Source organism: Cebidichthys violaceus, unplaced genomic scaffold, assembly GCF_023349555.1.
Source record: "Cebidichthys violaceus isolate CVI_PGR_0920_01 unplaced genomic scaffold, fCebVio1.0.p SCAF_7, whole genome shotgun sequence".
In the NCBI taxonomy this organism is placed as follows: Eukaryota; Metazoa; Chordata; class Actinopteri; order Perciformes; family Stichaeidae; genus Cebidichthys; species Cebidichthys violaceus.
This window is the reverse complement of record NW_027176927.1, coordinates 9,356,936-9,372,050: the sequence shown is the minus strand read 5'-3', so window position 1 is coordinate 9,372,050 and position 15,115 is coordinate 9,356,936. Positions and strand designations below refer to the sequence as shown.

The 15,115-nt window shown below is 40.7% G+C and overlaps 1 protein-coding gene across 3 annotated transcripts in view; it reads left to right on the top strand.

Moving 5' to 3' along the window:
• Positions 1 to 2,919: 2,919 nt before the first annotated feature.
• cep162 (centrosomal protein 162) overlaps positions 2,920 to 15,115 on the top strand; it is a 28,642-nt gene continuing 16,446 nt past the window's right edge. For 2 of the 3 annotated variants that reach the window (XM_068736126.1, XM_068736125.1), the window contains exons 1-8: positions 2,920 to 3,011; positions 3,737 to 3,838; positions 6,166 to 6,283; positions 11,177 to 11,317; positions 11,788 to 11,959; positions 13,959 to 14,035; positions 14,137 to 14,198; positions 14,988 to 15,018. In XM_068736126.1, coding sequence (XP_068592227.1) covers positions 3,779 to 3,838; positions 6,166 to 6,283; positions 11,177 to 11,317; positions 11,788 to 11,959; positions 13,959 to 14,035; positions 14,137 to 14,198; positions 14,988 to 15,018 — 661 coding nt within the window. In that variant the 5' untranslated portion in view covers positions 2,920 to 3,011; positions 3,737 to 3,778. Of the gene's footprint in view, positions 3,012 to 3,736; positions 3,839 to 6,165; positions 6,284 to 8,881; positions 8,927 to 11,176; positions 11,318 to 11,787; positions 11,960 to 13,958; positions 14,036 to 14,136; positions 14,199 to 14,987; positions 15,019 to 15,115 lie in introns of those variants that run through there. The other variant, XM_068736127.1, reaches the window with a different exon arrangement.

The window sequence follows — 15,115 nt, the reverse complement described above, 5'->3', positions numbered from 1 at the left end:
AATGAATATGAATCAGAATAAAGAGCCAGTACATGGGAGGATGAGGGTAGCTGCCCAGCTCTCATGGTGGAGATGTTGATCCCAATGTCAGTGTGACAGGAGAGGACGAAGCCCTCACTAGGGCGGGGAACTGGTGCGTTTGCGTCAGAGATGCACATAACCAGCGTTCCCATCTCAATCAGTCAACCAGTTATCACGGAGCGACACAGTCGGATACAACGCTGATGGGCCTTTCCAACCCTAGACGTTAGGTTTTCATTTGCATGATTGGGGGAACATGTTGATCATTGTTTGCTGCTCCCTTTAATCCTCTAATTCCTGACTGGTATTCCTCCCCCTTCTTCACTCATTTGTGTTTGAAACAGACAAGTGTAACGCAGGGGACATTTATATCTGACTCCCTCTAAGAAAAGAAAGGTCCTGAGTATTTGATGAACAGATCACCACTACTTCTCGCCAGCGGGCTCTATTGATATTTAAATGTTCAGCTCAGTCTGTAAGCACAGTGATTAGAATCACAAAGCATATACTTTCTGATGAAATTATAGAGCTATTAATGAAATATAGAGCTGACGTATTTCAATCTGAAACACTTTTTTCTTCCTTTTATTGCTTTTTCATTCTTTCTCTAATAAACTGAACTTTACTTTTACTTTAAATTTACTTATGCCTATGAGTCTGCAGCCATGCTAGCAGCTCTGTGAGGCTGCCTGTGAGCTCAGCGACCAGCTTAAAGTTAACTACCCTATGGATAAAAATACATTTCTTGAATTTGTTACAGCACCCAGTAAAACACAAAATCTAATCTCCGCTCAATTTTAGGGTCAGTTAATGTTAAATCTACAAAGGAGGCTGACATTATGAAAGTGCATTGATAACATCACTACTGAGTGCTTCTTTCAGTTTGCATTAAGAAGTACAACCACCAATATATATTCAAATATCCCATGTAAAAGTATACAAATGTTTTTTCCGAGTGCCACATTATTGATGTCACTCTGTCAGCAGTGGTCCAGGTCTGCACTGTTTGCTATAGCCATCCATCATACCTAATGACTCTGTGCTAATGAACTAACGATTAAACACGCTATGCTGGAATAATAACTTTGTCTAATAATGACACCATATCTAAACACAGCGCAGCAGTGTTTCTATTGGCCCAACCAGCACGTCCACTCTGCCAGAGTTGGACGAATATATAGTCGGAGTTGCGATTCGTCAGGAGCTGAACACATGCTTGAATTTGTCCAATGTGACATTCATGCATTTTCCAAAAAGTTAAAAGGATCTAATATCTAGTTCCTCCACGAAATATTGCACTGTCTTTGTTCTGATCAAAAAGAAGCATCAAACACATGATTGAAATGTATTTATTGTTCTTCTATGAGCTTCATCTCCCCCCAAAAGAGCACAGTATAAGCAGACATTATGTGAGCAGAGCATCATGTTTGCTGTGTGACCATCAGTAGTTTTTTAAGGGCACATAAACTGGAATGAGACTGCAGCACAGATCAGCAAAAACAGAGCAGCCTGTGACTCTTTCCCTCCTCGCATCCTTGACACACGGTGTGAGCGTCGAGGCAATGTGTGCAAGGTTGTGAGGGACAGAGCCATATTAGGGAGGCAGGTGAAAACAGAGTTTATATGGATCCGTCCTGACCTCTGAAAGAGAGAGAAAAAGCGAACAGGGCAGGGTTTATTAGATTACTACTGATCTCTGCTGACAGACTGCCCTTCTAGGCGTACCGACACGGTGAAGACAGATACTGATCCTCGGCTCAATACTGCCACCAAGTGGAAATAAATACAAGGAGTTACTGCTAAATAACTAATTATAACACTTGAAGGTTTTTTACTGGGCAAATCACTGATTTAATTAATAATTAATTCAGTATGACTCTTCAAGAGGAAGAAATTCTGCTTTATTAGGAACGTACGGGCAACATCAGAATATATGAATAACTCAATTATGATAGGTGTGACTTGAACACTGCACAATTTTACAGTAAAGGCAACTCTTATTATCGGCACAGAGGCTTTAATAAAGGCCTTCACACGCTGGCTGGTAACTAAATCTTCTTTTTTCTACATGGACACGATGGACAAATGTTTCCATCACAAATGGTTTTAAGCATGCGAAGGTGAAGGTGTGAGTGCATCAATATACAAAAAATATGACGTGTCATATCATCTATAAATTGGGTAGGTGATAACTTAAGGTGAAGGAAATATTCCTGTTCTTTCAATCATCAATTGCTCACACTAAGAATGTGAGCTGCACCCGTGCAACCCGTCAATTATTTTTTAATCGACTTGCAGATTAAATGACTAATCGTTTCTGCTCTGAGGAATATCATATCATATTTAAAAGTAATTTAAAAGTAAGGCATTAAATGCATATATATTTTTAATAAGCAACACTTTAAGGCAAAGGAAAGGAAGACAAAACGTAAAAAACAAAGTATCGGACACTGATATAATTGTAGATATTAAAAACACAAACACAAACCAAATTCTGTGACCCATTGTGTTGGCTGGTGACAGTGCTACTGGAGAGTTTATGTGTGGTATATAACTTAACATTACAATTAATAAGAATGTGTTAAGTGTGGCACTTTGTTCTGGAATATCTAGAACTATCTACATGTTATTAATTTGGCTTCTGGTGGTCAGTTTATCTTGAATAAAATGTAGTCGATCAGAATGGCCTAATAATGGTGAATTGATCAAAGTATTTTGTGTGCGTCACATTCTACCTGTACAGAGGTACAGCGTGTCCACATACTTTTGGCCATGTATCGCTACAAAACCGTTCTCAATTTAGCCGTCAGTCCATTGGGTATTACTTCCGATGACGCGTTTCTTTCTAACCAATCAGGTTGGATTTGTCACCCGGGTGCTGTTGCGGGAACTGCCAGACACTCAAACTAGTAAACCACGTCGGAGGACGTCCGTCTCAATCCACAAGTCTTCAGTTGAGAGGAGAAAGCTGACAAAGTGGAGTCTGTAATGTGAGTTCTGTCGATGTAAGACTGATACATGCCACTTGTAAACGTGTGGTGCGCATGCAGGGGGAACAGTTAGCTTACTTTTCTAGCCAGCTAACGCTACTAGCTAACGTAAGGAGAGATGAGCTGCTTAGCTACTGCTAGCTGTATCACTTTACCTTAAAAATACCGGAAGTAAGGTCAAACTTTCTTCAACATAATAACGGGGCCCCTACGTAACTGCTCTAGCGTTTGTGCTACCGGTGCTAACTCTTTATACAACTAGCTTAGTAGACAACTTTATTTTGACAGGTTGGACGGGAAGTGGTAACGTCACCGTTTAAGTCCGTCTCTAAGACGCCTTGCTGACAACATCATTTTGTGATTGCTGGAAGCTCTAAATTAATGCTAGTCCTGTAATCAAAGCGATGTGTATTACATGTTTATTAACAAAGGAAATGATAACTTAAACGATTTGAATACAGTGCTTGCTTAAGCCTGTTATTTACAGTCACAAATACCGTTCATAAGTTAGAGGCAACTCTTATCCAATTAAAGCCAATTATGTCTGTTGTAAACTAATGTATTAATAAACGCTTTGTAAATGTATTTATTCCTCAAATTCATACCTGAACTCATGATCACATTTAGTTATGTAATGCTTAAAGTATGTAATAACATTTGTTTCAAACTATTCCATACTCGTGAGGTTGTAATTTGTTTCCCTAAATTCTTTTTGTCTTTGTCAGTGTTCTTGGTTCCCTTTGGCTGATGGGGTGGACAGTATCACTATGTCTCACAGGCTGACCAAGGACGAGCTCGATGAACAGTTTGAGCTGTTCTTGAAGGAGGTAATGAAGCATAATATACAGGCTACTATGCTATTGTTCATAGATTATCATGACACACATTTAGGGTGGCATGAATCACACTCGCAAAGACATGGAGACACCAACTTTGCTGGATTCATCTGCTTGTTAAAGTGATGCCTTTCTTTCATTGAGACATAGGTGTCTTTGAATGTTTGTTGTGGCTCACTTCATGACGGGACATTTATAGAATGCGACAGAGAGAACATGTTGTTTGTCTCATAGGCAGCACTCAAAGTTAAGGATGTCCCATTGACACAAAGATACAGTGAGACACTTATCATTACAGACATACATTTATGCATCATGGAATATGTATACAACTTTAGTGTTGAATGTTAGATGTTAAAATTCTACATCACATGTGCATACTGCTCACATGCAAAATCAATCACAGAGAGAGACTGATCTGAAGAATCTCCTCAACAATTTCACAGTATTTCCTGTTTTTTTCTTTGTGCAAAAGAGATAAAGATTCATTAAATACATTTTACAGTGTTTTTAGAATGCTGTACAAAATCACATTGAATATCTCTCTGCATTTTCTGCTATGGTCTTTTTGTTAAAGTGTTAGATGTTTGTTACTAGGTCCTAAGGCATTTACATTTTAGTAGTCATCAATTTCTTCCATAAAGTAGTTGAATATCAATCACGGGAGATGTATCATCCCCCAATAACAATAATGTATCCTCGGCAAACAGGTCTCAAATACAACCAGCACAGTTTTAATTGTAAACATGAGTTTATGGTCTCAATCTCTAGTTTCAAGTCTTCTTCAATACAGCATGATGTTCATTTAGTAAATGATGGTCTATTTAGAGTCAAACAGACCATAAAGCAGGGTATGCTTTAGGGCGGGGCTACCTTGTGATTGACAGGTCTCTACCAAGGCGTTGTCTGGTCTGAGAGTTGTCCGTGTTGTTGTCTTAGAACTTCAACCCTTTCACAGTGTGTTTTCACTTCATGGAAGTTAATTGTAACATTTTGGTTGCCTAAAAATGTCTTACTCAGCGTTCGGTTGCACCTGGCTTCATCCTCCCGTCCACTTCTTCTATACAGTCTATGGTCTGAGCTGGAGTGACAACGCGGCTGCTTTCTTGCAGTGACAGCTAGGGATGCACCGATCCACGTTTTTCACTTCCGATACCGATACAGATATCTGAGGTTTAGTATCGGCCGATACCGATCTGATACCGATCTAATAGAGAAAAACAGTGCTGAATCGATTTAAAAAACGCAGCCGACGCTACGCGCCCCCAGGTTGTCCATCGCTTTTCTCATGTTGCTGGCGTTGTCCCTCAGAATCACGTGGATTTTGCTCAACGGAATTTGCCACTTGTCAAACATTTCCTTCAGGCTAGCTGCTATCGCTTTGCTGGTGTGTGACCCACGAAAGTTTGTTGCATTTAACATTGCACTGTGTGGCACAAAAGTTTCATCCAGCCAGTGTGCTGTTAAACTTAAAAGTGACACAGGGGAAACGTCGGAGCTCCAGATGTCTGTCGTGAAACTTATCGATTTGACATCTTTTATCTCCTTCAATATGTGTTTGCACACTTTACCGTGCAGTTCAGGTAGCGCCGTCTCCGACAAATATTTTCGGCTTACCATGTCGTAGCGTGGTTCCAGGTGGTTAACTAGCAGCCGGAATCCCTTATCCCCGACAACTGAGAGCGGCTGCCCGGTTCCAGATGGCTGATCCTTTCGCTCGCTCCATTTTGAAAACAATCTATGCGGCCAGTTCGCTAGCGCATGACGTTACGCAGAGCACAACGCATATAATTGGACTGAATAGATTTGCCTTTATGGATCGGTCACATTGTCACCGATACCCGATCTAGAATTTTTTCCTATATCGGGACCGATACAGATATTGATATCGGATCGGTGCATCTCTAGTGACAGCAGGAGGCTTTGCCAAAGCTTTATAACTGCACCATGCTAAAACCACAGATGAGCGATCAGTCTACGACGATGCACAGTGCGGTTTTGGTAGTCGACTATTCTGTGAAACCTCGTTAAAGGTCGAAATTTAACATCTTCAGAAGCACAAAGAGGCAAGACTAAAATGAGTGACCCTGAATTCTCACCAGTAGCAACATGGCAGCTGACTGAAAGCACATGTCCATCCGTCCAATCCACACTAAGTCCAATTCTCTAACAAATTATAAGACTTACAAATTGTTTACCTCTCTTATTTAATTGTACTATAATCCGTATAGAAGAATGAAGAGTGTCTGACTCATGGTGTAACATACACAGTCTTATCCTGAAGGCATCTCTCTGACGTAAACCTGATTTCCTGTCAGTCCATTTCAGATGACTCTGACAAGCAGCCCGGCGCTAAAAGCAGTCAGAAATCAGCCCAGAGAGCAGCCGTGCCTTGGTGGCAAGATGAGGAACACAGCGGCGGAGCAACGGGGAGAGGTAATAACGAGGAGAGGATTCTCCATGGAATAACAGCCTGGACGTGTTAGCCTGGCACTTTAGCCAGCATGACAATGTGTCGGTGGCTGCAGTTTTGTCAGTGTTGCTCTGCAGTCCAGGGAGGAGGTGAGGAAGGATTTGGATTTATGTTATAGGATTTAACAACAGGAATTATCAAGTGCCCATAAAAGTAGTCTGTAGTGGCAAAAACAAACAGAGGTGACTGAGGAATATCTGAGAGGGGGAGAAAGAGCAGCATCATAATTCCTCTTCTGTATTGTTATACATTATGTTAAGTTGGTATGCAGGCATATAGTCAACCTCAGGATATTCAAAACTTGATTCAATATGGATGTAACTACGAGTCTGTAGTGCCACCATTTATGTTCTGTTTAGCGTGCTTGTCTTTGTAGGTGTAAAGACCCTGAAAACATATTTTCTCCAGCAGTTTCTTACTATGACAGACGTGTCCTATTTTCTGCCAAAAGTTCATACATTTTAGTCATTTCATGTAAGAGATTTCCATTTCCTCACTGGTTTGAAGTGGGTGGGACTCTCATGGGAAAAAGGTGATGTCACATCCTTCCATGTTCCTATCAGGATTTAGCCTCTCTTGAATCTTATGGGTTTTTATGTTGCCTGTGTCCAGACCTTTGAATCCGCCCACTCCACTCATTTGACAGTTTAGTCTGATATCTGGCAACGTTGTTCGGTTAACGTCAATCAAATCTGATCAAACAACACATTCAGTCCTGATGAAGCAGACTGTGATTGTTGCTTATTCAGTCTTGAGTGTTTAATAATATGGAGAAATAGTAACACGTTTTCAGGGGCTGTAAAGGGAAAATTCTGCACTTTTTATGTGATGTCCAATAAGTGTTCATGGTAAATGTAGTCCATTGATGAATAAATTCCTTAGTGCATGCTCTTTTAACCCAGAAAGCTGATTTCTCCTGCTCTAAGAGCTGTGCCATCAGTGCCTACATGTACCAGGATGCATTGCGCGCCAGCTCCTGTCCAACATGGCCTCTATTCAGTCCCTCTCCGCGCTGCATCTCATCAGCAGTATACTCTTGAAGAGTTAAGAAGTATCTTAAGAGCGATACCTCCCCCGAGCAGGTAGAAGTCATTCCTCATTCACAGGGCAGAATGGTCAGCAAGAGCTGCAGGAACAATCTCTTTGAGTTGCATCCTACTCCAGGAGCGCATTGTCACTGACAACATACATTTATGATGACACTGACATGCATGTTGTGCTGTACAGAAACAAATATTTGGAATTGACAAAGGCAAAGTGTAATTTTTTGCTGTATTCTTGTAGGATGAACATTACTGATAACTGTTCAGAAGCGTTTGTTGATGTTATCGTTAGAACTGAAAATTAGTCAATTGATGGATTTGCAGCTTTCTCCTTTTTTTTGTATTGATAGTGAATTGAGTATATTTGGGTTTTGGACTGTTGGTCGAACAAAACAAGCAAAATCAGCAAATATCACCATGTGCATTTTTCACTATTTTTTTAAAATCAAATGATTAGTAACTGAAAATAATCAGCAAAATAATCAATACATCTATGTGTTGGTATTGAATACAGCATCATATAGCCACTTAGTCTTGTTTAGAGTTATTCTGGCTCGTTAGCTCAGGTTGAAGTTTCCAACAGAAACCAAAGTGTATTTTTTTGTATAGGCTTGCCTCTCCATCCTACTGGTCAAATTGAAGTTCCTCTCTCTGTCTAACTTGACACGTCTGACTGACCTCTCCTCGACTCTTATCCCTCTTCTTTATCCAGTTCCAACAGGACAAGCATGTTGGTTCAAAAGGCTGTTTCACTGTTTCATTTCTTTCTGCTTCTCTCACCACACTGTCCTGTCTGCCTGGCTCTTCCTCTGTCACGCTCACTGAGCAGTGAAACACATCTCTAGCATGTTCATGTGCAGAGTTAGACTAAAGTTGATCTTCAAGGCCGCTTTCACAAGCCAACATTTAGTCTGTTTTAATCAAACTCTGGTGCGGTTCAACCTCTGGTGTGATCATTCAAGATAAACTGGAGGAGAAGGGTCAAAGTGGAAAAAAACTAATTCAACAGCAATATTTCAAAGTCGGTGATACCCTGCATAGAAGCTCTCGAGCTGAAAATGATGAATTTGCTCCTTTGTACACGCCTCTCCGCAAATTAATTTTTAATTAGGGCTGCTTTAATTCATGCACTGTGAAACTGAACCAGACTAAAGAGAAAAAAGAACCAAAACTAATTTGACTGTGATTCGGTAGAGCCAAACAGGCTATGGTTTGTGACAGCGACCTATAAAATGGATCTATGGTTTTGATTACCGGTAACCCTCTTATAAAACCAATAATAGACTCATTTAGAGTCTAAATTATTCTTTGAGAAGTGTTGCCCTTTGTGAGACATTGTAACATAGTCAATATGTCAACAAATCTCCCTCACTGCTACTGTGTAACATCACATTCATTGCACAAATATGCATCACTGTAGTGTTCATTTCACAGCTTTGTGTTTGTCTGATACCTCTATCCTGTTTTAAAAGCTGTCCCTTTCTGTTTCCTCTCTTTCCCAAGCAGAGATGGCCAAAAGCAGATTTATGAAAGGCAAAAAGTCTCAGCATGAGAACAACAATGGTGAGAGCATCACTATAGACAGCTTAGAGTTCTTTTAGACCATGTCCACATTCAGCTAGTTTGATTTGATACCACTGTGTCCGTGTGGAAACCTCATGCATCCACAGTAGCGTTCTCAGGTTTTTTCACTTATCTAAGAGTCAGCTGGTTAAGCCTCTGTTCAGTCCCCTGCTGCTCTGCTGCTACACTGTGTTTGAATTCAGCTACACTCAGGAGTTAGTATTTCACGTGTTTTTCTCTTTCTGTTTTTAGACAGATCATAACAAGTATGAAATAGTGATTTGATTCTGGCTCCTAATAAGTCAGACAGTCACTCCCAAGCTGGTCAAATCATCATCATTCATTTTTATGATTTTCACAAAGCAAAGCTGTTCTCAAGTAGCTGTAGTGATCGTATACATTCATATTTCAAATAAATAATTGCAGGGGAAGTTAGAGGAAAACAAAACGGTTGTTGTCGTAGTAAAGTAAAATAAGATTAGTCCAGTCCATCCATTGACACTTGTCAAAGTGTGCTAAAGAGGAGAGGGGGAGCACCCCCCCCCCCCCTCGAACAGAAACTCACTGAGTCAGCATTGACCTCTCAGCTTGCATTTTGTCTTCGTACGAGCTATGATTCATTTTGTGCTTAGAGTATACATTTTCCCATTCTCCTAATGTTTATCTGCTAAATGAAGCCAAGCATCCCATCTTTACCTCATGGGGATGTGTAACCACTTCCTGTTAGTTCAGCGTCCATCCTCCTTGGATACAATGGGGTCAGGTCAGTGCTAACCTACCTTGAATGTGTCCTCCGGGAGTCTTGCAGGCCGTCCTCTGACCCAGAGTTCTCCGTGGAAGATGTAGAATTGATGTCCGTAATCGCTACCCCTGTTATGTTTGCGCCCCCAACACATGAGGTAGAGCGAGTAACTTCTTGCTGTTTGAAGTGAAATTGATCTTCTTTTGAAAATTGGCTTTTTGCAGGAAATTTTAATAAAAGATGGCCAGTGTGTGTAGATGAATGTAGTTTAGATGTTTCATTCTGATAGTGATTCCAGATTTAATTTGACAGTTCACCAACATTATTTACTCTGTTTCTTTGTGCTGAAGTCGTCAGCGCGGACCCCTTTTATAGGCCGGTCCCCAAACCTCGCTGCAGAGCTTTTGATAGACCGGTTCAATTGGACACAACCCACAAAGATACAGTCTTGAGGGGTTCCCGAACCGTGGAAAAACACAGAACTCCGTCCGATGGCTCTGACAGTGTGAGCAGTGAAAACGTCCCGTGTGTGTCAGAGAGGAGCCCCGATGAGACCTTCTCTGATGAGGCTCCACCAGCCAGCACTCATAGTCATTCCCAGGGGGACGGTGAAGACGGTAACTTCAGCTCAAGTCCTCAAACCCTCAGCAGTAGAGTGATAGACATCACTAGTACCACTAGTTCTGTTACGTCTTTGTTTCTATTAAGCTTTGAGTTTTTAGTTTTTATGTTCATGTTTTTCTGCCTACCATATGAAACTGATAGTCTTGTAGTCTTGTTTGCTTACCGATACATTAGCTATATCTGTTACATCGGTTGCAGTTGGTTGTGTCATTGTTATTCACTGCCTGACGGAGGTTCTTTGTTAAATCATTTTAATAAACTGGTAATTCCATTTAACTTTCTTTAAACTTAAATGTGTCCAATTTAACTTTAGAAATTTATATTTTTTGATTATTATAAGAACAGAACAGGTAGTGGACAGTGGTTGGCAGTACAGGGTCATGAGTAGAAGTAGTAGTAGTAGTAGTAGTAGTACTACACACTGTGTGTCCTCCATCCATCTTAACATAAATGAGAACACATAAAATTGTGATATCTTTCACCATTTAGTATGTGGTTTATTAGGGACGACCAACAAAGCCTCAAGCTGGAAAGAGAGTAAGTTGGGACTGCACTGACAGATGAGGAGAGGCAGGTACAGAAAGAGGAATGATATTCATTCTGAGAAAATGTCCTAATTATTCACACTGTTTTTGGTTATATAGACCTGTGTCAGCATCGAGGCTTGAGTCAAACACAGATTCATCCAGGTTCCATCAACCGGTACTCGCAATCAGTCCCCACCTGCAGCTGATAGTCCTCAGTGTTGAATTACAGTTGACACGAGGAATAAATGCTCTAGAATAAATACCTCTAAGTATAATAAATAGCTTATCTACTTACAGCTATTAGTCATAATCTGTGAACAAGGTTCACTCATGCTTTTCTGTGACACTTTCCTCCAGGACTGCTGGGATCTGAGAAGACTTTCAGGAAGTCTTTGAGGAAGTCTGTTCGACAGGAGGACGAGGATCCAGGAGATGCTGGTTTGAAGGAAGACGGGCTGAAAGCAGCTGACCTCAGCAGAGACAGTATTGAGCTAGAGGGTGAGTCGAGGACAGCAGAGATGAGCAGGGTAAGACATGGGGACAAAGACTTTAACGCCTCCCTGTCAATGATAGCTGTGGCCGGCGGCGGTATGTTTTTACGTTCGTCAGTCCGTCTATTCCGTTTTCATTAATGCAATATCTCAAAAACATCGTGAGGGAATTTCTTCAAACTTCGCAAATGTCTAACTGGACTGAATGAACTGAGTCGATTTTGGAGGTGATAAGTCAAGTTCTCCTGAACGTGGTTCCTCAGGAACTTCTTGAGCGAATTTCCTTAATTTGGCACAAACGTCCGCCTGGACTGAAGGATGGATCAAAGGTCATTGTGACTTGGTCATAACTCATGAATCCATATGCTATAGTATACATAGCATATGTATAGGAAGTCTATATCCCCTCCCCATAATATTTCAGTTGAGAAATATCACACTGCTGTCCGTGTGTGCTCTCTTTTTATGTGTGCGCAGACTCAGTGATGGTACCAGCTGCTAACACGACCGGCTTGGACACGATAGAGGAAGAAGAGGAGAAAGCCAGGTTCTTTGCCCAACTAGAGGCAGGAGCTCTATCATCTATAGATTACTCCATTCTGAACAGAGAGCTGGACTCAACAAGTACTGCCATCGCTACTAACCTCAGGTATGTAAGCAGCCATGCTGGTATATTACACACTATAAGCACCGAAGGACAGAATTAGTCTGAGCTCTTGTTGAAGGTGACATTTGTTTTCCACTCCATCAGCATTCTCCAGTTGCTTACACATGTTGCTTGTACAATGCACAGTACTGGGCTTCCTTTTGGCAGACGGTTGGACCTCATGCAAGAACATTCTCGTATTCATGTCCTAAACCTTTTACTTTTTCTGTGAGGGTTGCTAGTACAAGGGTTCAACACCAGATTTAGCAAATCCTCTCGAAGGCACAAACTTGCTGTGAATGGCTCGTTTCAGCTTCATCAATATACTTGGGTTGTTTGTGAAATATGATCATTAGCATCAACGCCTCTAAATTACTTTAAAAGGCCGCCAGTTCTGCCATGAAACAGAAGCAATACAAAGAGGTATGTCAAACCACGGAGCTTCAAGTCCTGCTTTTTGTCAAAAGTGTATCATATTTAACACTGCAGCTGTTGTCATTGTTGAGTCATACTAAGACAGAAAGAAAGGTTACATTGTTGCAAAGGGGGTGCAAAGATACAAAGCCGAGTTTCCCTTTAAATCAGAGTAGTTCCTGACTTGGATGTGAGGTGGTCATGGGGATGGATGAGAGACTACCCTCCATTGTAGGGGATGCTCACTGCACCTGAGGATGTTCACCTGTATGAAGACTCTGAGGAAGCTGTGGGAGTGCGAGACATTTCTTTGCAACTACTGAACTTTGCAACTACTGAACTTTGCAACTACTAATTATGAACGTCGTTGGGTTGCAAATTGTAAACACACTTTTTCATAGATTAGTGTCAACGATTGGTAACATTAACAGTCAATCAATGGAGTAATCGTAATATTAAAAAAAAATTGCTGATACCAAATTATAGTATATTTCCAAAGCAATTGGATAGCAATATTTCTTACAGCATTGCCTCTGAAAAATATATAGATGTAGAGGCTTAGACATAATAGAATAATAGATTACATTATTACAAAAATATTCTCCGCTATAGTTTTAAAAGAAAGACGCTCAAAACAACATGTCATCGTCCTGATTTCTGCTTCACTTAGCATGTCGACATAGTTGAGTGTAACATGGTAGGTAGGGGGGACCGTGGCTAAGTGGAGAGCAGGGCTGCCTTTCAATCAGAGCGACGGCGGTTCGATTGCTAGTCAAATGTCAATGTGTCCTTGAGCAAGACACTTAACCGCAAAATTGCTTCCGTAGATACTGAATTGTAAGTCGCTTTGGATAAAAGCGTCTGCTAAATGACTGTAATGTAATGTAACAACCTGGTCATAATCACGCCAGCAGCTGAAAACATGAAGGCTGTATCCAATGTCATTTTATTACATTTGTAGCTTTGATTAAGGTTTTCCAATGAATCTTCTGTCATTATATTTAATAAAGAGATGGGGAAAATATGGTGTATAAATGTTATTTATGGATATCCAGAAATACTGGTGTGCCAGCTTTGCCAGTCCCGTGAATCTCGTTGAATATATCCAGTCTGTCAGCTTTGTGTACAAGGATGGGGGAAAAGTTCTAAACCTCCTTGTCTCTAAAACACAGTACATTACCAGCAGTTTGGGTTAACTAGACGTAGCTTGTGAAAGTAAGTCGTAAAATAATTTTCTTCTAAATTTACTGGTGACATGGGTCATATTACTTTGGAAAATCCCCTTGTGTGGTACAAAATAACTCCTGCACTTTGAGGATAACTAAAATGCTGTTATGGTTCATGAGTTTGCTCAGGGGTTCCTGGTAATTATTTTACTACCCTCTTACCTCTGTGATATTAACTGTAAATGGGGCTTGGAGGTTCCTCAGCCCTTGACAGATGTGCCAAAAGTTAATGTTGAGCAGTGGAATTGCATACTAACAGACCCCATGCGTACTTACGGGGACACAGTGTCTTTGATGCTGCTCTGCCCTTGAAGATCAACGTGGTGAATATAACGTAATGAGGATGAATGTCGTCCCTCCAGGAGAGCTGAGGAAGCCGTGGAGCAGAGTGATGATGAAAGCAAGGCCGGAGTCACAGAGACGGTCAGAGAGTCTCCAGGTAGGACTGATACACCTGTGGCAAACCTCTCTTTCTGGCCCTTTATCTCTGCCTGTAATCTGAGTGTCTCAGTCACATCTTTTCTCTCTCGGCCTTCACAGGATCTCCTCATTACAGCGAGGACTTTGAGGAAGAGGAGAGCGGAAAAGAGCTGCTGGAGGAGGTTTGTAGTTTATGATTAAACTCAGAATGTGTTCTTTGGTAAGTTAGGACTTTATTCATAAACAAAACTATTTCAACTCAAGGTTCACTCACTAACTTTTTTTAGAGCTTTCAACTACATGACTACACAGCGATTGGCTCAGTTGTCATCATGTGACCTAAGTGTGGAACTTCAGTCATTTGTCAAGTGGCCATATATTTTGTAAGCCCTGTATAAAAACTTGTTGTGCGAGATATATATATTATATGGATCTTGTGCAAACAAGATAATACATTGTGTGCATAAGTAATTATATTGTGTATAAATATTTTTTTAAATGGAGGCTGAGTTCCAAAAGTTTCCTGGCATACTAACATGATAGTTGTGGGTTTTGGACCGCACCAATAATCTCAGCTGTATCGTCTCAGTTCTAGTGTGCCGACCACCAGAGGAGGGCTGACGAGTCTACTGAAAAATACTTCTTGTTAACTATATTGCAAAAGCAAGCTAACATAGTTGAAAGATAGTGGCTGATAAGGTTATATCCTATACACAACAATAATGACAAATTAAATGAAAAATCCATAATCATAATAAAGTAATAATTAAGTTGCTATGGAATCATGCGAACATGAGCTCAAAAGAGTTAACCTGCTGTTTACATGCTTGATATTGGCTGAGGGGGTCAGAGCTGCAGACAGGGTCAATTTAATTTGCTAGTTATCTCTTTATACTGAAATATCACAAAGTGACATCTTGCTGCATGATTCAGTAATTCATCCTATGATCTTTATTTTTTATTTTTTTCAGAAGTCTAAAATGTCTACAATTCTTGCCAAAGGTAAGAGAAAACGACTCTGCGGTCATGGCTGGGTGTTTGGAGGAATACAGTCTTTCAGTAAAAGACTGTATGTTGAGATAAACAAGCCGTACACAAC